Source organism: Pelodiscus sinensis, chromosome 6 (assembly GCF_049634645.1).
Source record: "Pelodiscus sinensis isolate JC-2024 chromosome 6, ASM4963464v1, whole genome shotgun sequence".
NCBI lineage: Eukaryota > Metazoa > Chordata > Testudines > Trionychidae > Pelodiscus > Pelodiscus sinensis.
In genome coordinates, this window is record NC_134716.1 from 101,944,856 (window position 1) to 101,964,633 (window position 19,778).

The 19,778-nt window shown below is 45.0% G+C and overlaps 1 protein-coding gene across 6 annotated transcripts in view; it reads right to left on the reverse strand.

The window, feature by feature from the left end:
* Positions 1-19,778, reverse strand: part of ZNF131 (zinc finger protein 131) — a 61,427-nt gene that overhangs the window by 22,755 nt on the left and 18,894 nt on the right. For 2 of the 6 annotated variants that reach the window (XM_075932490.1, XM_075932492.1), the window contains exons 2-5: positions 10,488-10,872; positions 5,934-6,067; positions 4,420-4,521; positions 3,564-3,708 (exon numbers count right to left, since the gene is read on the reverse strand). In XM_075932490.1, the coding sequence (XP_075788605.1) occupies positions 3,564-3,708; positions 4,420-4,521; positions 5,934-6,067; positions 10,488-10,732 (626 nt within the window). In that variant the 5' untranslated portion in view covers positions 10,733-10,872. Of the gene's footprint in view, positions 1-594; positions 622-2,973; positions 3,109-3,563; positions 3,709-4,419; positions 4,522-5,933; positions 6,068-7,853; positions 8,422-10,487; positions 10,907-19,778 lie in introns of those variants that run through there. The other 4 variants (XM_075932491.1, XM_075932487.1, XM_075932486.1 and 1 more) reach the window with 4 other exon arrangements.

Below are 19,778 nucleotides of genomic sequence, written 5' to 3' on the forward strand. Positions count from 1 at the left end.
ATCAGAAAGAGGCAGCAAGGCGTGGGGGGGAAAGGAGTGGGTACTTTAAAAGTGGCAGCAGCAGGTGGAACCTGGGGCCAGAACCCGGGCGCCATGCAGCGTTGCTGCTTGGAAACACCACATGCAGCACGGGGTCAGCTGGGGCGCCCGGCGTTTCAAAGCGGCAGCGCTGAGCAGAGCCTGGGATCAGCTGGGGATTCACCTGCTAACTCTGGGCTCTGTCTGGCACTGCCGCTTTAAAATGCTGCAAGTTGCCCCAGCATCAGGCTTCTCGCCGCATTTCAAAGCAGCAGCACCACACGGAGCCTGGGGTCAGCGAGAGAGTCCCCTGCTGATCCTGGCCTCCTCATAGCGCTTTCGCCTTTGAAGAGTAGCAATAGCTTTTGAAGTGTTGCTACACTTCAAAGGTGGAGGTGTCCTATCAACTAATCGAAATTTAACATCCCTAGTATCTAGGCCTAGTCCACACTTAGTTGTATACTAATTAAACTATTTTGGTTGCTCTGAGAAGAGAGGGGTTATGTCCCTGCATTAAGTCCATATAATAACACAGGGGTGTTGGCATGGTGGAGAGTTAAAATGGTACTTCCTTACCACAATCCTAGTTCCTGGCAGCCCATCCTGCAAGTAAGAAGCCAGGATAAGGAAGAGTATTCAGCTCTCTTACAAAGCAGTAAAGAGCAAAGGTCAACCCATCCCTTCACCTTTAATATAAAATGTTACTGAGGGCTTAAAGCCATAATATGATGCATTTGTACAGCACATTTCACTTGAGAATATACATGTACTTCATTTTATTTGATACAGCATTTAACTAATACAATCCACATAAATTTGAAACCAAGATCTTAGAAATGCCTGAGCTTTGTAGTATGACTTGAAGCTCAAAAAATGCAGGTTCTAGCACTGGCCTTGGCAAGAGGTTGTCAGCAGGTCAGATCTGGCCCACTTGGCTCTTTCATTTGGCCTGCAACAGCTCCCAGCCCTGCCACCTAACAGATTGCCTGGGAGCCTCAAGCCCTTTCAACTCCTGCTATTTAAAGGCCCTGTGCCTTCCACCCGAGCCCCCATCCCTTCTGGGGAGGTCTGCAACCAATTCAGAAACTTAAGTAGCCCCCCTTAAAAAATTATTGCCTACCCCTGTTCTAGCAGAGCTGTGAGTAGCATCTCCTCACCACACTTCTCCTGCATTTAAGTCAAGGGAGTTCAGCTCATTGTAACATTTAGAGCTGTGCAAAGAATGGGCTTTTGGCAATTCTGAACATTCAGAAAAAATATCAGTTCAGGTTGAACAAAAAACACTCTCTCAGAACTTTCAGTTAATTTGAAGTCAGAAACATTTTGTATGGAGGTCTTTTTAACAAATGGCAAAACAAACAAACAAACAAACAAACTCACTCCCCCCTCCCAAAAAAACCAGAGGGGATATCCATGTTCCACCCCTGCTCCAATGAATATATGGCATAGGGAGGACAATGTCACCTCCATCATTGAGCCTAAATCCTCTGGGGAATGTAGCCTGAAAAAATTGCTTCTTTTTGACATTGTAATGGTTTGTTTCATTTTTTTTATTTTATCAGGAACAGTTTGCCAAAAAAAAAATTATGAATTATTCAAAATGTTTTAAAGTAGCCCATCATCTATTTTCAGTTAAAAAATTAATCTGAAAAATTCTAGCCAACTTTATTAACATTAAATATTATTATTGCTCAATAACTTGTTTAAACATGGGTAAACAGCATGATTAAATGGACATTGTCAAGTAAAATTAAGAGTCTCATGTTGTAAAAAGCTTATTTTTGGAGAAACTAAATCCAAGTTGAATTAAAATATTTCTAAAACTACTAAACAGGCATTTTTTTTATAAAGCAAATAGTTATTTCCTTGCAACTTTAGCAACACAAATTATTCTAACATTACATTAGTGTCTTAAATCCTGAAACTAGACCTAAACAAAACTGCATTCTCTATTTTCCACTGTAAGATAATTGTAATAAGGAACTGTAAATACAGTAGTACCTCAGAGTGTCAAACATCTCAGGAATGGAGGTAATTCGTAACTTGGAACAAAAACAATACTGGCTATTCAAGAGTTTACATCTGAACATTGACTTAATACAGCTTTGAAACTTTATTATGAAGAAGAAAAATGCTGCTTTCCCTTTATTTCTTGAGAGATTTGGGCTTACCACATTACTATACTGTATTTGCTTTTATTTTTTGTTTCTGCTGCTGCCTGACTACATACTTCCTGTTCTAAACGAGACTAGTCAGTTCATAACTCTCGTGTTCATAATTATAAGGTTCTACTTTAGCAATATTAACTTTGTATTTTTTCAGTATAAATAAGCTTAGAAGTAATTTGCAATATAAGTAACATTTTCCCTTTTTTTAAAATATGCATTTTAATCCTGATAGCATCTTTTCAATCCAAGAATGAACTATGCAGTCTTGATTCTGATCTTTGCGATTACCATACTTCTTCCCTATATTTACTGGCAGCAAAGTTTAAGGTTATTTAAGGACAAATATTTGAAAATAAATATTGATGTTGAAAACTCTGCTTCTAATCTGCAGTGTCACCAAAGTTTCTTTTAACTAAAACAAAGTAATGCTACTACTATAGAAAACTATAGGCCTATGTCTGCACTCCATTATGCTAAATGTTAAGGAACATGTTATCTAATGAGGAAAAGGCCTTCATGGGAGATAAGAAGGAATACGAGCTTCTCCTCATTTGTTTATTTGGTTTCAAACAAACAAAAGGAAGTTTTTCTTCACTCAGAGCACAGTCTACCTGTGGAACTCCTTGTCAGAGGATGCGGTGAAGACTAAAACTTTAACAGGGTTCAAAAAAGAGCTAAATAGATTCATGGAGGTTAGGTCCATCAATGGCTATCAGCCAGGATGGGTAGGAATGGTATCACTAACATCTGGAAGTGGGTGACAGGGGAGGGATCACATGAGAATTACCTGTTGTGATCTCTCCCTCTGGGGCATCTGGTATTGGCCACTGTCGGCAGACAGGATACTGGGCTAGATGGACCTTTGGTTTGACCCAGTATGGCAGTTCTTATGTTCTCATGTTCCTCAAGTTTGCAGAAATCCCTGTGTGAATTCCAGAATGAAGAGTAGGTGGCTGTCATGGGCTTCCTTCTCATACAGAGAGAAACAGTGTATAGCCAAAGGAAAGATTACAGGAGAACTCTATGCATGGAGACAGAAAAGGTCTTCCAAAGAGCAGTGAGGAAGAAAGCACAGCCTAGGGTGTGCTCTGCTTTTCTCACACCTGCTCATGCTTTGCAGGCCAAGTCCCCTGATCTAAGTTCCAGCTCACAGAGTCTAAGACTTAATTTTACCTTTTATAGTATCCATCCCACCATCATAGGAAGAGACTACAGACTTTGGGAAGAAGAGGTGGATGAAGACTCTACAGCTACGACCGAGATTCCAGGAGGAGAAGAAACAGTTCTATAGAATATTGATAACCAAACCCAGCTAGAATTTTCTTCAGATATTGAATTCCATATTTCTAGAAGATGAATGAAAATCTACATGCCTACCTGATTTCAAGTGCTTTAATGGCTTCTAACATTTGTAGATACTCAGCTGCTTTCCATACATCATTTGCTTCTTCTTCACCTTGGACCATTAATTTTGCTGTGTAGGTGAACTCAATTAAGTGTCGAAACGCCATGTTACTTACACCTGTTTAGAAATAAATATACACTGATTTTTTTGCAACTCTTCAGATTTTAGTTGTTACATTTTATAAGTTTAACAAGTAAAATTTGCTGATAAATCTTTCACAAACTAGATTTTTGTTCACAATGTACTGTTTATTATTGCAAATCACCTTCAAGACATGTTCTCCCAGGTTTCAGAAAGTCTACGGTTGAATGAAGTAGAATCTGATGCAGCCTCTTCACGTTTGTGCCACAATTAAGATTAATATCCTTGCTTTACTTTCAAAGGGAGAATTAGATTGATAAAGAATCTCCCTCCCTGTGTCCCCCATATTAAACAGAACATCATTATCTTCATCATTGAAGATATGCTGCTAATCCCTTTCTGCTGAAGTAGCTGGTACTGAAGTTTAGAGAAACAGCAATCTTCACTGTGTGTCTACCACTACTGAAAATATATGAGACTCAACTAAAAATGGTTCCTTCAGATGTTATCTTTGAAAGAAACTTCCTTCTGGCAGCATCAGCTACTCTACAGGAGCCCTGAGCCTCTGACTGGGCAGGGCTGATTAATTACCTGTGAAGCTGTGCTGCCATGCAGCTTAGAGGGAACACTGTCATAACTACTATGGAGCTTGGTCTTGACAAAATGGTTAGTATCACTAAAGCCCACTGTCACTAACATTACAAAACGTAAGTATTTTGGTCATGTAAAATCATAGCAACAGATTACCTTCTATCTCTACTAAAGGTTCCTGAGTGAAATCCTGGAAGAATTTGTAGAAGAACTGGCTGCAAGCAGCAAGGACAGCCTTATGAGCTTTGAAATGGTGACCTAAAAATGAAAGAGATACAATCTAATGTTTTAAATCAACATACATTCATTAATAGTAGATTCTAATGGGTTCAGAATGAAGGAAGCTGCAGAATTCTGTATGTAACAGAGTGCAGTCTGAGCATGCCCTTTGTAGCACGACACACTGCTGCAGACATTTTTCTGGGCATTTAGTGATCCATACAACATTCAGCATGTTTAACTGCTTCCCCTCAGGCTGAGTTATGCAACAGTTTGCCAGATCCAGGGCATGAGAAGCCCAACAAACACACACAACCCCCTCCTCAACAGAACCTTTAACAACTATTGGGAAATACGTTCTTCCAAAGCCAGACCTCCAGATTTTTCCATGTAAAGAGGAGAAGATTTCAATGACCAGACAAGATGGTTAAAGGATTGTTTACGTGTGGGACCATTTGAGCATGCTAACTAAGGGCAAAACTTCACAGCAGGGCATAACTCAAAATAAGCTACACAAATTGAGCTACGTCAATTGAGTAACTTATTTCAAAATTGCTTATTTCGAGTTTTGGTGTTGTCTACACAGCACTTATTTCAAAACAGAGCACTCTTCCTCCAAATTCCCTTACTACACATAAAATGAGGGTTACATGAATCGGAGTAAGAAATAATTATGTTGAAATAATTATGTCAAAATAATTGCCGGCTGTGTAAACTAGTGTTATTTCAAAATAATGTTGCTGTGTAGACATAGCCAAAGAGGCTAAAACAAACCAAAGCTAGGCAGAGTCTCCTCCCCTCCGAGCACTCGGGCAAGTGAAAAGGAGAAAAAAAGATTCCACCCAAATGCATACTTCACAGTAAAGCACTAATCCTGATAGAAAAGGGTTGGCTTACACGTAGGAAATTCATCAAAAGAAAGATGGTAGAAAAAACAACAACAAAATAAAAGCTTAGTTCTCTGGTAACAGAATTATCTCCACCTGGTAAGGACAGGAAAAGAACTAAGTTCAATCAGACCTTCCTTTTAAAGAAGGGAAATGAGTCAGAAGATCTTTGGTATTTCCTCCCTTTTATCTACATCTGTTGTTGGTGAGCATCAATCCTCCTGCCAAGCTGATTCAGACAAAGCTTTCGGAAATGCAATTTTCAATTTCTGTTTTGCTATGAACACTAGTAAACAAACCTTAATATTATTCAGTACTGCTGATTATTTCACCATAGCATCTGAAAACTAGGGAAAAGTTCCATCTTCTACATCATTCAGGGTGAAAGTCTACTTGTAATTTGTAGTACTTCTGTATAAAACTAAAAAACATTAGCATGTGTTCTGCCCAGATTGAGAATACAATACATTAATGTTTTATTTTCAACAGGTCTGATCTATGGCAATCAAAATGAAAAATTCCATAGCATTTGTGTATCAGCAGATCCAGTATGATAATACATACCATCTACAATCAGAGTGATGTCCGTAAACTGATCCTGCTCACGCTGTTCATTCAGTCTGTCCAGAATAACTTTATAATGTTCTGGGAACTCCTGAATGCATTCCATCGTTTCTTCAGCTTCCATAGTGAACAGACTACAAAAGATTATTAATGAAGTAAGTATATTGCAGTACTCAAGAGTCATATCTGGCTTGTCGGAATGTTCTGTCCAGCCTTCAAGCTCCTACGTGGCCCCTCACATTCTGTTCACCCCTCCCTCACAGTATCAGCTTGCCATGCCACCAACTAGGGATGTTAAGGATTAGTCAACAGGATAGTTGTCTAGTCACTTCCCCCGTCCTTGCTGCCTCTATCAGATAAACGCAGGAAGGCGGGAAGAAGGGGAGTGAGAAGAGGGGGGTACTTCAAAGCAGCAGCGCTGCATGGAGCCTGGGGTCAGCTGCTCCGTGCAGCACTGCCACTTTGAAATGCCACCAAGGTGTTTCAAAGGGGCATCACCACCCTATCGACTAATCGAATAGTCCGTGCAAAAATGCATCAACTATTTGATTAGTCAGTTACATGATACTTAACATCCTTACCACCAACCCGGATGCTCTGGGCCAGAGAGCATGGCTGCAGCTCTGCATGCCCCAGTTCTCTGGGTGATGTAGTCAGGGGAGGGAGCAAGAGGGTTTGGATAGGAAACGGGTATTTTCTGGGGTGGTCAGCAAAGGGGAGGAGTTCCTTAGGGGGCAGGGATTAGGGTGCTGGGGTCAGTCAGCAGACAGGGAGAAGTGGAGATTGAATAGGAGGCATGGGGTCCAGGGCAGCAGTTAGGGGTGGGGAGCTGGATAGGGGGCAGGTCACAACCTGGCCCTCCATACAATTTCTGAATCCTGAAATTGGCCACCCTGTTTTACATCTTCAGTGTGCCATACAAACATGAATTAATGAGCTTAATTGCTTTAATTAAATTCAGTGTTTAAAAAGGGGCCATTTACTAGAGAAATGTGGTAATAACTAGGGCCCTACCAAATTTAAAGCCATGAAACACAAATCTGGTCTCCCCCTGTGAAATCTTTCTGTGCTTTTACTCTATACTATACTGATTTCATGGGGGATGGAGGAAATAGAATTTCTCATATTGAAGCCTGACCCAAAAGGGCTTCCGCACTGCCTTCAAAGCTGGGTAGCCTGAGGACAATAGCTGCTAGCCAGGCACCCAGCTGTAAAGGCAGTGTCTTGACACCAGGAGTGCAGAAGTAAAGTTAGCAATATCATACCATGCCATCTTTTTTCCTGAGCTGTTACCTTTAGAACTGTGCTGCCAGAGCGTGGTGGCTGCTGACTGAAGACCCAGTTCTGCAGGAAGCAGTGCAGAAGTAACAGTGACAATACCATACCATGCCATCCTTATTTCTGCACTGATGCTGATAGTTGGGCTCCCAGCCAGCAGCCACTACTCTCCAACTACCAAGCTCTGAAGGCAGCACTGCATCTGCAGCAGCGCAGAAGTAAGGGTAGCAGAACCACAATACGCCCCCAACTGCTTTTTGGGCCAGGTCCTCTATACACCTGAAATTTCAGTGTTGTAATTAAATAGCTCAATTCGTGCAATTTATTGTTTGTGAAATTGATCAATATGGACTGCAAATTTGGTAGCAATCTCCCTTTAAGGTTCTCTTTAAGCAGAATTCTGTGGTACACAGAAGTGAAGAAATCTGGAATAAGTCCCTGCACCTAACTCTTGGCTTTCTGTATAAAATGAATTCTCAAGAAGAGTCCCACTATCGAAGGGAGTAGCCCCTGTCTGTGGCAGGCAGGGAGCTGCTCCAACCCCCACCGGTTAACCAGATATACTTGGTTAACCTTTTACATCCCTAATTTATATGCTAAAATGGAAAATTGTAAATAAACTAAAAGAATGAATCTCTTAACCTGAAAGACAGAAGACGAGCATCATTGGAAGAAATACTGTGTGTTGAAACTCAGAGTCTAGATCTATAAATAAATATAGATAGAAATTGCTAAAAGTCACAGAAGTAATGATGGCAAAATAAATCATTTTGTGATCAATGAATAAAATGTAGCTATTATGTAGAAGCTATCTATTAGCTCAAAAGCCAGGATGCACAAGCAGCATTAGCCAAGTAGCCAATAATAACATATTTTTTAATAGCAGATCTATCTGAACTACTGTTACTCACTAAGAACTGTATGCTAATCAAAAAGAAAAAAAAAACAAATCTTACACTGATAAATTAATTAGAATTACAAATGTTTCTTCCAAAAGAAGAGCATTGCACCGAATTGCGCAGTGATGTTGACACAATGGCAAAGAACCACATCAAGCTAACCTATAATCATTTATTACAGCCATCTTCAGCTTTATGTGAACATATGCTCACATTAAACACCAAGGCTATGTCTAGACTGGCATGATTTTCCGCAAATGCTTTTAACGGAAAAGTTTTTCCGTTAAAAGCATTTGCGTAAAAGAGCGTCTAGATTGGCACGGACGCTTTTCTGCAAAAAGTGCTTTTGCGGAAAATCGTCCATGCCAATCTAGATGCAGTTTTGCACAAGAAAGCCCCAATCGCCATTTTCGCCATCGGGGCTTTTTTGCGCACAGTTTTTAGCTGTCTACACTGGCCCTCTTGCACAAAAACATTTCTGGAAAAGGGCTTTTGCCCAAATGGGAACGTCAAAGCATTTGCGCAGGAAGCACTGATTTCGGACAGTAGAACGTCAATGCTTTTGCGCAAAATCAAGCAGCCAGTCTAGATGCAGCCCAAGACTCTGAGCTCACTATGCCATCCTCATCCTATCACAGTGGGCTCAATTCCAGAAGACAGGAGGCAGGCCAAGCATAATCATATGCAAGGCCATATTCTCTCCTGCAACCCCTCAAAAAAGCATATGGCAGAGGCCAATGCATTACAGTCTCATCTACAGCATTGGGCAGGATTAGACAAGTTATATCCTCATTCTATTGGGGGGGGGGGGGGGGGAAGAGAAAGAAAGAAAAAAGAAAAGTCCTGTGGCAACTTGCAGATTAACAGATTTATTTGGGCATAAGCTTTTGTGGGTAAAAACCAGTCAGATGCATGGATACACCTCTAGAGACTGAATGTGTGTGCACACTCTAGGTTGGTATTTTAGTATTAAGAATACTTGATAAACTTCGATAGTGCCTTCTTCCAAAGCAAAACATCCCTTGGTTTCCATGATATGCATCACCTTCCTAAGCCTCCCCCTCAGAGGTAAAGTGGAGCAAGGCAGTAGCTAGTACATTTTTCTCTGCACCATCATCTGCCATCAGATGGACGGGGGAGGTCATTCTCATTCTACATCATACCCCCGCATGAAGGAGCTGGATGAGAGAGGAGGTTGTTCACAGCGTTTCCTTTTGTGTTGTCCCCTTGCAGTGGAGATGGAATAGGGTTGTTAAGGACTAATCAACTGTCCAATAAGCAAGTGCTTATCCGATAGTTGACTAGTTGCTTCCTCACCCCTTGCTGCCTCTATCTAATAGAGAAGGGGGAAGAAGAGGAGGAGTACTTCAAAGAGGCAATGCTGCAGGGAGCATGGGGTCAGCTGGGGAGTCCCTAGCTGATCCTGGGCTTCCCCTGGCATTTCAAAGCAACAGCACACACTGAACCTGGGGTCAGCTGGGGACTCCAGGCTCTGTTCTCTGTGCAGAGTGCCAGCTTTGAAATATACAAGAGTCCCCTATGGACTAGATGAATAGTCAATGGAAATTCCATTGACTACTGGACTAGTAAATTAATCACTAGTTCACATCCCTAGAATGGACCAGAGAGGCAGAAGATGACCCATTCTGTCCAACTGTGAGTGCAGCATGAGGCGAGCAGGGCTGTGTTAGGTCCCCACCCTGTTGTGCGTGTAGGAGGAATGCAGCACGGCGAGCGGATCCAGAACATGCCACAAGCCCTCTGCCTTGTGACTCCCCAAGGGGATGGAGCACAGCGGGGCAGGACACATCTCGGCCCACCACGCAGCAGCCCGATGTGGGGTCGGGCTTTCCCGCACCAACAAGGGAGCACAGTGCCCCTGCCTCCTGCCCAAAGAACGGAGCTCTCAGAGACGTTCGAACCGCAGCGCCTGAGCCCCGCAGTGGTCACATGACTTCAATGCCCAACCTCAATGGGCAAGTCTTGGTGCCAATCAAAAATACTCCAGCCAATCGCAGGGAAGGAGCGACACACGGAGGAGGAGGGAGCCAATAGGCGCTTGCCAAGGGCCAGAGGCTGGGGAAGGCGGAAGGCCTAGGCAGTGCGGAGCGCCCGCGAGTCGCGGATAGCTGGGCGAAAGAACCACGGGCTGCCGGGCTGCCACGAGTGGGGACTGGGCGCGGCAGGGCCCCCAGCGCCAGGCTGGTGGAGGGACAAGCCCGAGCCCGGCAGCTGGCGGCAGCTCGGGCCCTGTAGTCGTTATTACGTCATCAAAGCGCGCATTAAATGATCCCTTTTCAATCCCCCTCCGGGCCGGGGGTCGCACCCGGAGACGCGCGCGCCCCGAAGGGGGATGGCTGTTCCGCTGGGTACTCACCGCGAGGAGCCCCTGGCCCAGTCTCGCCGGCTCTGTCGCTTCCTGCTCCCTAGCTCGCCGAAAAAGCGGGGCGGGCGCCGGCCAATCGCGACTCGCATTCCCGGCCTGCCTCGCTTACCGGAAGTGACGGCGCGGTGACCTTTCGTGCACCAGGGCGCTTGGGACCTGCTGACCCAGGGGCCGCTGGGAGTTGTAGTCGTGGCCACGAGTCGCGGTGCATTCTGGGGCTGCGGGGCTGGGTTCATTGACTCCGGTTTAGGCGGCTGCTGGATAGGTTGGTTCGCGGTCTCTGCGCTCGCAGCGGCTGGTATCTGTTCCCCGAGCGAATTTCCACGCGCAGGGCCCGATTCCCAGTGGGGCACAGGAGGCTCGGGTCTGGGGGTGCCTGAAAGCTAAAAGTGGGTGAAAAGTTTCATTTCCGCAGAAAACAGGAAGGGGGGGGAGGGAGGACTGAAGATGCTGCATCTAGGGGCGCGATAGGTGTAAATGATCCTCAGTCCACCAGCGTCAACCCAGCGAGTTCCAGCTCCACTCTACAGCCTGCATGGCTGCTGCTTTACCTCCAGTTGCAGAAAACCGTCCCCATCTTCATTATGTCCATCTTGTTTAAAGTTTCCTGCTGTTTTTTCAACTTTAATCTTGTTTTATCCGCTGTTCAGCAAGGGTCTGAGCAGAGCAAGGGGCTAGTCTCCCTGCTGCCCATGATCCTATCACCAACCTTGGTATCTGTGCCTAACTCCTCTCCCATGTAGCCACAACAGCTCAGAGCACCACGTCCATTGACAGCACTTTATTCATCCAGGAGAAGGAGACTAGAGTTGAAGAGCATCTACTTGTAGATATAAACCTTGACAGGGTTTGTCTACACTTAAAATGATGCATGGCTTCATTGTAGATGCTATTTACACACATGGGAAAGTTTTTCCAGTCAGTGTAGGTACTCCATCTCCTTAAGAACTGATAGTCCAGTTGAGTGGAGAATTCTCCTACAGACCTAGGCTACGTCTACGCTGGCACCCTTTTCCGGAAATGCTTAAAACGGAAAAGTTTTCCGTTATAAGTATTTCTGGAAAAAGCATGTCTACATTGGCAGGATGCTTTTCCGGAAAAGCATCCGTGCCAATGTAGACGCGCTTTTCCGCAAAAAAGCCCCGATCATCATTTTCGCGATCGGGGCTTTTTTGTGAAAAAGAAATCTGTGCTGTCTACACTGGCCCTTTTCCAGAACAGTTTTCCGGAAAAGGACTTTTGCCTGAACAGGAGCAGCATAGTTTTTCTGGAAAAGCACTGATGATTTTACAGTAGATCGTCAGTGCATTTCCGGAAATTCAAGGGGCCAGTGTAGACAGCTGGCAAGTTATTCCGGAAAAGCGGCTGATTCTCCGGAATAAGTGGCCAGTGTAGACACAGCCCCCGGCTGTGTCTAGACTGCATCCCTTTTCCGTAAAAGGGATGCAAATTAGACATCTCAATTGCAAATGAAGCGGGGATTTAAATCCCTCCTGCTTCATTTGCATAAACATGGCTGCTGCTTTTTTCCGTCTCGGAGCTTTGCCGGAAAAAAGCGCCAGTCTAGACGCTGATCTTTTCGAAAATAAAGCCTTTTCTGAAAGATCCCTTATTCCTCTTAAAATAAGGGAAGTCTAGACACAGCCAGAAGGTTTCCTCCTCAAGGAGTGCCTTGTCAGGTCTCAAGTCTCCAACATTTTGCTGGGCAGGAACCTATGTCCCAGTTCTTTCTGACTAGGGTTTAAGGGCTGCACAGCCCCCTACCATACACTGTACCATACACAATGCCACACAGCAAGCCAATCTGCTAATGACCAGCTTCCGGGTTGTGTTTTCTCTGAGAACAATGACCAGTGTGGATCAACCATTACAAGTTACCACACAACTCTTCCAAAGCAAACTATGTTTGTTCATAGGACAAAAGCATTTCAGAGAAAACATAAAACAATAAAACGTTCTTGACTTTTAAACAAATTACTCAACTTCCAGCTGGTGAATCTGGAAGGCCAACACCCCTTCAAGCTCTTTAGAGCTGAGATCCACTTAGGACCCAAGGTCCTCTCTGCTGAATCAAAAGGAAGACCACAAGTCTATTCCAGGTCATTCTTTTATACCTAAAGTCTTTGTAGTTGCTGTTTTCTAATTTTGGAAAACCAAGTCTAAACAAGTATACATAAACCAGGATTTCTCAACTTTTTAATCCCCCCCTTCTATAAAAATGCCACGGTCTACCTGTGCTACGATAATTGGTTTTCTGCATATAAAAGACAGGGCTGGTGTTAAGGGGTAGCATACAGGGCAATTGCCTGGGGCCTCATGCCATAGGTACCCCCAGAAAGCTACATTGTTTAGGCTTCAGTTTCAGCCTGTGGTGGCAGGGCTTGGGACTCTAGGTTTCACCCCCATGCGACAAGGTTTTGGTTTCCCACTCTGGGCCCCAGTGAAGCTAATGCTGGCCTTGCTTTGCAGTCCCTGAAACTTGCTTACAGCCTCCCCAAGAGCCTTGGCTCCCTGATTGAGAATCACTGATTAAACACTCCAAAGGGCTGTGCTTCTCTGGAATCCCTATGGTAAACACCCCTCCATATTTTCAATTTCTGGAGGAGTTGTGATAACTTCCATGGAGTAGAATATGGTCACATGTAAATAATTCATAAATATACTACAGTGGTCCCTGAAGCTACTGCACAGAATTTCAATATCCATCACAGGCACTATAAACTCCAGTAAACCAACCCATTCCACACCCTGTAACTCTGAAGCCAGCAACTTGAAGCTATTACAGCTGTATGTCTAGAGTTAACAATAAAAGAGCATATTTGTAAATTTTCCCATAAAGTTATTTAAGTCAGTGGAGTTATGTCAATTTACATATGTGTGGCTATTATGACATGTTCATATGTTCTCACTTGCAAAGCTTTAATGGCCATTTGGCTGCTGCTCCTTTATCTTGTGGCACCACTCCCTGTCCACAGATGGAATAACTGCTTCTACTTTAACTGTGTTAGGGTGCATCTACCCACTACCCTTACCTTGAAATCAGCTACGTGATTTGCGCTGCATAAATTGCATGGCTTATTTCAATGTTATTTCAAAAGAAGTTGCTATTCTGAAATGTACCTTATCCCTCGTATAATGAGGTTTATGAGGATGTCGGAATAGCGAATCCGTTACATTTCGATCCACAGCTGTGTAGACATATCCCAAGGGATCAGAGATAGAACAGCAAAGCAAATGGCTCTTGTTTTGTCCCTTGGGGTATGTCTACACTACCACCCTAGTTCGAACTAGGAGGGTAATGTAGGCAACCGGAGTTGCAAATGAAGCCCGGGCTTCGAATTTCCCGGGCTTCATTTGCATATTGCCGGGTGCCGCCATTTTTAAATGTCCGCTAGTTTGGACTCTGTGCCCGCGGCTACACGCGGCTCGATCTAGGTAGTTCGGATTAGGCTTCCTATTCCGAACTACCGGTACACCTCGTTCCATGAGGAGTAACGGTAGTTCGGAATAGGAAGCCTAATCCGAACTACCTAATTCGTGCCGCGTGTAGCCGCGGGCATTGAGTCCGAACTAGCGGACATTTAAAAATGGCGGCACCCGGCAATATGCAAATGAAGCCCGGGAAATTCGAAGCCCGGGCTTCATTTGCAACTCCGGTTGCCTACATTAACCACCCTAGTTCGAACTAGGGTGGTAGTGTAGACATACCCTTGCAGATAAATGTCTCTTTCAAGTAATTTTTCCATTACTGCTTGTTTTCCCAACAGCCAGTTAAGCATTACAGTTGTACAGTAAACACCACAATAACCTGGTTATAGTATTCACACATTATTACATAGCAGCACCTTCTACCACAACAGCAGTGATGGGGAAAACATTCTGACCAATTAATTTTTCAAATATGATCTGAGGAAAACAGAATGTCCTGATCTTCAGTGGGTGAAAATTGATGTAATTTATGTCAATTTACTTCATGCTATAGATTTGGCCAACTATATCAGTTGAGCAATTTCATCGCTTTGTCCAAGAAATTTTAATGTTTTACTCTCTTCTCTTCATCATTTCTCCTCTGACCTGCTACAAACTTGAAACCAAACCAAAACTCCTGCTGAGTTTGTTTAACAAAGATATTGTTATAATTGTTACCAGTTTCAGTTCTTGATCCAGAGATAGCTTGGATCCTTTGTGATTTAAAATCAAATGTATGTACCTTCTGTTTCCCCTCTTATGGTACAGCGGATTTCCTAGTGCAGTAAAATTAAATAATATCTTGTTCATGGATCTGTTTAGACTAGAATTAAGGGCTAGAAGTTGTCTACCATGCCTCTACTTGTGTTCTAATTCACTGACTTGCTTTAGAAATGACAAGTCCTTTCATGATAGTATTCAGTTGTTTTTTAAAAAAATGCAGCTAAAAGTTCAATATGATTATGAGTTTAATTCTTAATAAAAGAACAGCATTCTCAATGGTATGTAATCAAGCTGACTCAAAGACAACTAAAGTCTTGTGTTCACTCTGCAGAAGATCGATGCTGTCGCAATTGTTTTTTTGGAGTTCAATTTAGCAAGTCTAGTTAAGACTCGCTAAAGCAAACTCAGAGGACATTTCCGCTGGCATCCAGTATTCCTGCTTTTGTGAGGAGTAAGAGAAGCCAACAGGAGTGTTTACTCCCATTGGCCTCCTGCTGTGGGGATGCCATCATGCTCAGCTTAAGACGGTGGAGAACCCACAGAAAAATCAGTCAGGAGTCACACACAATTGAGAAGGTGCCTGACTAAGAAGAAAAAAGACACTCCTCACATTCTCCTCGCACACTAGAGCCTAGAAGGCCCCAGCCTAGTAGATTTTGTGTGCCCTAGCCCCATAGTGGGGCAGCGGGGCGGAGGGTTTTGGCGCATCAGTATGGCCTCCCCAGTGGAGGGGAGGAGGGAGGTTGAGCCTCAGGGGATGATCCAGGCGAGCTGGGGATCAAATGCAGCCCCTGGACGTGAGGTTCCTCACCCCTGGCTTAAGTTAAGCCCAGTCCACCTACATAGTCTATGTAGCTTGAGTTGCATACCTTAAGCCGACCTACTGGGTCTAGTGTAGACCTGGCTTAAGGCATCAACTACTGTGGGCTCCAAATGTTGTATATCAATTAAGAGAAACCAAGCATTCCCACAAAGGGATAATCTGATCACCTGCTCCCTATTTTGATAGGTTAGTTTGTTATTTATTCGTTTATATTTTTGTTTGTCTTTCTATCTTTTTTTTTTCTTCATCTTTCATAGCTTTGATTTCTTTCCTTCTTCCTCCTGCTTTACCCTCCTAATTGTCCCACTTTGGGACAGCTGGATGATGGATGTTTATACCAGTCCACCCACAAGATAGAATTTAATTCAGGAAAAAGAAGATGTGCTGTCCAGCACTTTATTTATTTTGGTGAATGTGATGTAAGGTGCTACTCCATGTAAAGGTCTTAGTTTATGTTTGCTATCAATTCAAAAAAATCTAAGTACAGTAAACTTCCGATGATCCGGCACCTTTAGGACCCAGGAGGTGCTGGATTATCAGATATGCCGGACTATCGGAAGGGGGGGGCTATGAAGGGTCTGGGGTGGGGTGGGGTGATGCCACCCCAGACCCCTCATAGCCCCCCCTTCCGATAGTCCGGCTCTGCCCCAGGCATCCCTGATTCGGCCGCTGATGGTCAGTTTCAGCAGCGGCTGAATCGGGGACGCCTGCAGCAGAGCAGCTGGAGTGCTGCGGGGTTGGTCTGGTAGCACTGACCCTTGGCGCGGCGAGACCAACCCGGCAGCACCCCAGCTGCTCTTGGGGATGCCTGGGGAAGAGCAGCTGGGGTGCTGCCGGGTTGGTCCCGCAGCGCCGTTCCTCGGCGCTACTGGACCAACCCGGCAGCACCCCAGCTTCTCTGCCCCAGGTGTCCCCAAGTCAGCCACTGCTGATAGTGATCAGCAGCTGACTCCAGGAAGCCCGAGACAGAGCTGCTCTGCCCCGGGCTTCCTGGAGTCATCTGCTGGTCAGTTTCAGAAGCGGCTGAATCGGGGACAGCTGGGGTGCTGCTGGGTTGGTCCCGCAGCCCTGAGGGGCAGCGCTACGGTACCTATCCGGCAGCGCCCCAGCTGCTCTGCCCTCGGCTTCCCCAATTCAGCCGCTGGTAAGTTTTAGCAGCGGCTGAATCTGGGAAGCTAGGGGCAGAGCAGCTCCAATGGTCCGGCTGCGGAGCACTTCCGGGTTCCTGATGGTGCCGGACCATCAGGAGTGCCTGACTGTCAGATACCAGACCATTGGAGTTTTACTGTACTTCCAGAAATCACAAGCCACCAAGCTGTCATCCCCCACAAAACTCCCTATCCTCCGCCAAAAAATGTTCCTTACTGTTGTTTGGAACATCACATATGGTACGTGTCTATTGGTAGCTAATCAATTTTTAACAATCTATGGTGAGCTCTTTTTAAACATGCCTGATTTCTTTACTGAATTCCTTTAGAACCATGTGATGGAGTGGATTTACCCTTGAGGCCTCCTGCTAGCGGTCTCATAGCCCTGCCATATTCCGCCCCAGAAAAGACAATGGAGAGGGCTCTCTAAGCTTCCTAGAGCAGCTGTGTGGGATGCAGCCACTCAGGAAAGGGGCCACAGGGAGCAGCTAAACAGGGTCCAGCAGGTTTCCATAAAAGGAGCTGCAGGGACAGAGGGAGCAATTGGTGTTCCTGGCTGGCTGCAGGAGCTGAAAGTCTGGGTAGAGCCGCTGCTAGTGGAGACTGGTGGAGCAAGGAAGGTTCCCCTGCTGGCTGCTGGGATTTGAAAAGTAAAGGCTGTGGGAAAGTAGCCCTGAAAAATGCAGTTAAAAGTAATGGGCTTGCCTGTGTTCCCCCCGAACAGCTCCTGGGGAAGTGGGTAGGCCCTGAGAAAAGGGGATTTAGGCAGGTCTAGAGAAAGGACTATCTGTGGTAATGTTACCGCTCTCTTTGGACCCCAATGCAGAAGGGTGCTGAACTGAGACTGACCCAGCTGGAGAATCAGGGCGAGAGAGCTATAAGACAGGTGAAGACTCCTCACTGAGGAAGTCCTGGGGGTGTTGCTCCAGCCCAGAGCAGGAATTTTTGCATATAATCTGGCCCATAAGGATGCTGAGATAAGCCCTGTTGGCTATACTGAGGACAAGAGCCTGGGAGATGTTGCCAAAGGCAGGAGATCTTGATGGCCCCTGCTGGACTGTGAAAGACAATTATTTAGGTTCGAGATAGGCCCAGTTAGACAGTATACCCCAGTATACCCCAGAAAGGGTTTATTTTGTCTGTTTTGCACATGCCTGTGTGTAACTAGGTTGGGGGACTAAGTCACCAAAGACCAGCCTGCTCACAGCAGCAAGGCGCACTGTGAGCAGACAAAAAACGATGAGCACGTGTACACTCACTGGGGCACCACCCCATTATAAACTCTCATCTCTCTTGTGTGCGCTTGCTTTAGCTACTATTCTACACCCTCTCCTTTAATTTTATAGGAACAATTTTCTTTCCTGTCTCTACAGTTTGTTTGTGTTACTTTGTTTCTCAATGTTCTTTAGATTCTTTCTTCTGTGCCCCATCCCAGCCTGCTTCTCTCCCCCACATTCAAAGCTTCTGTCTGGAGCATCCTTCCAGTTATGCTCAGCTTTTCTTCATGCCCTAAAAGAGACAAAGGAGTTTTTCTCAGCAGAGCAGCCAACCTTGCAAGAACCATACATACATCACTCTCAGCTCTACCATGCTGCCTAGTTTACTAGGAAGCCCGTAACATCATACACACAAGCAAATACTAACTATGTACGATATTGGGCACAATTAATCATTGAGCTTTTTTACACGTATGCCATCAGCACAATGGGGCTATCAAGCCGGTGGTTCGGCCACTAAGGAGTTCTCCTAACATAGGGAATCCCTGCATGGGGTGGGGAGACATCTCTATGCCATCCTGCCTACATCCAGGGAGGTGGACGTGGTTGGGGAAAAGAGGATGTGGCTGATGTGCCACAGAGCTCTGGCTATTCCTCAGGGTAGCAACAACCACTGAGACCATCAGCACTGAAGCGGCTCTAAATTGCACTGGGTCAGCAGGACAGGGCAGTAGGGGTGCCTGGAGGGCAGATATGTGGGCACAGTGGCATGACTGGCCAATTGGATGACAGTCTCAAGGGAGGATCTCTGTGATCCGATCTGTCACATGCCATACTGACAAGTTATTCTTAGCCAGTACAGTGTACCAGAGACTCCCGGCTGGCCATCCACAGCCCCTCCACTGGCTGGAGAGTCTCTATGTGCACTGTCCAGGGCTGGGGTCTGGAGGTGGAACAGGTAGTGCTATGGCAGCCCAGTAGGAGCCGCTGTGTCTGTGTACAGGGCTGGGGTTGGGGGTTCTGCTCCTTTCCCCACTGCCTCTCAGTTGGGAAATGAGGAGAACTTCCAGTCCTGTACACAGGGGTGGCAGCTCTGTCAAGGGGCAGGGACTAGGAGGGACAGGAGGGAAAGGAGGAGAACTGTCAGCAACTGCTATACTGCCCCCCAGCTCTGCCCCTTCCTGGTAAAATGTGATGGGGGAAGAGAGTAGGGGTCCTGGGAAATGTGGAGTCACATTGGGGACAAGTGGAGAGGCCCTCCTCAGCTGAATTGCCTTTCCTCCCCCGTCCTTTGTTTGCTGACACCACTGCCTACTGCAAACCAGAAATATGCTGCTAAGTAACAGGAAATATTTATTTTGTAAAACCCTCAATAACAGTTTAGACTGAAGAGATTCCAGGTTTCAGATTGCAGTTTAAATTGTTTACAGAGGGAAGTAAGAGATATGCCTCATAGTGTTAGTGATGGTGGAGGTCAGTCTCAGTTCACTCTCCCCTCCAGCCATCTGAGTTTTCTATTTCAGTGCAGAAAGAGAGAAGTGCAGATTTAGTGATAGTCAGAATGATAGTTTTAAAATGCAATGTTCAGAAAATTGTAACTTATTTACTGAGATGTTTAAGAACATTGACGATCATAATTGGCTACATCCATAAGACAAAGGGATCAGCTTGTTCTTTTGTTATCATTAGCTTTTTCAAAGGAAATGTGCAGCTAGCACAAGATATACATTTACTTTTACTCAGTTGTTTGTTCTGCTTTTCAAACTCTGGGTGAGATCATAATCTCTCATACACAAGTTTTATACTGGTTAACTCTACTGACATCAGTGCAGGTACTCCCTATTTATACTGGTGTGAGGTCAACAATGGGTTGTCTTATTTTTATCTCCTTTGAACAGTTGTG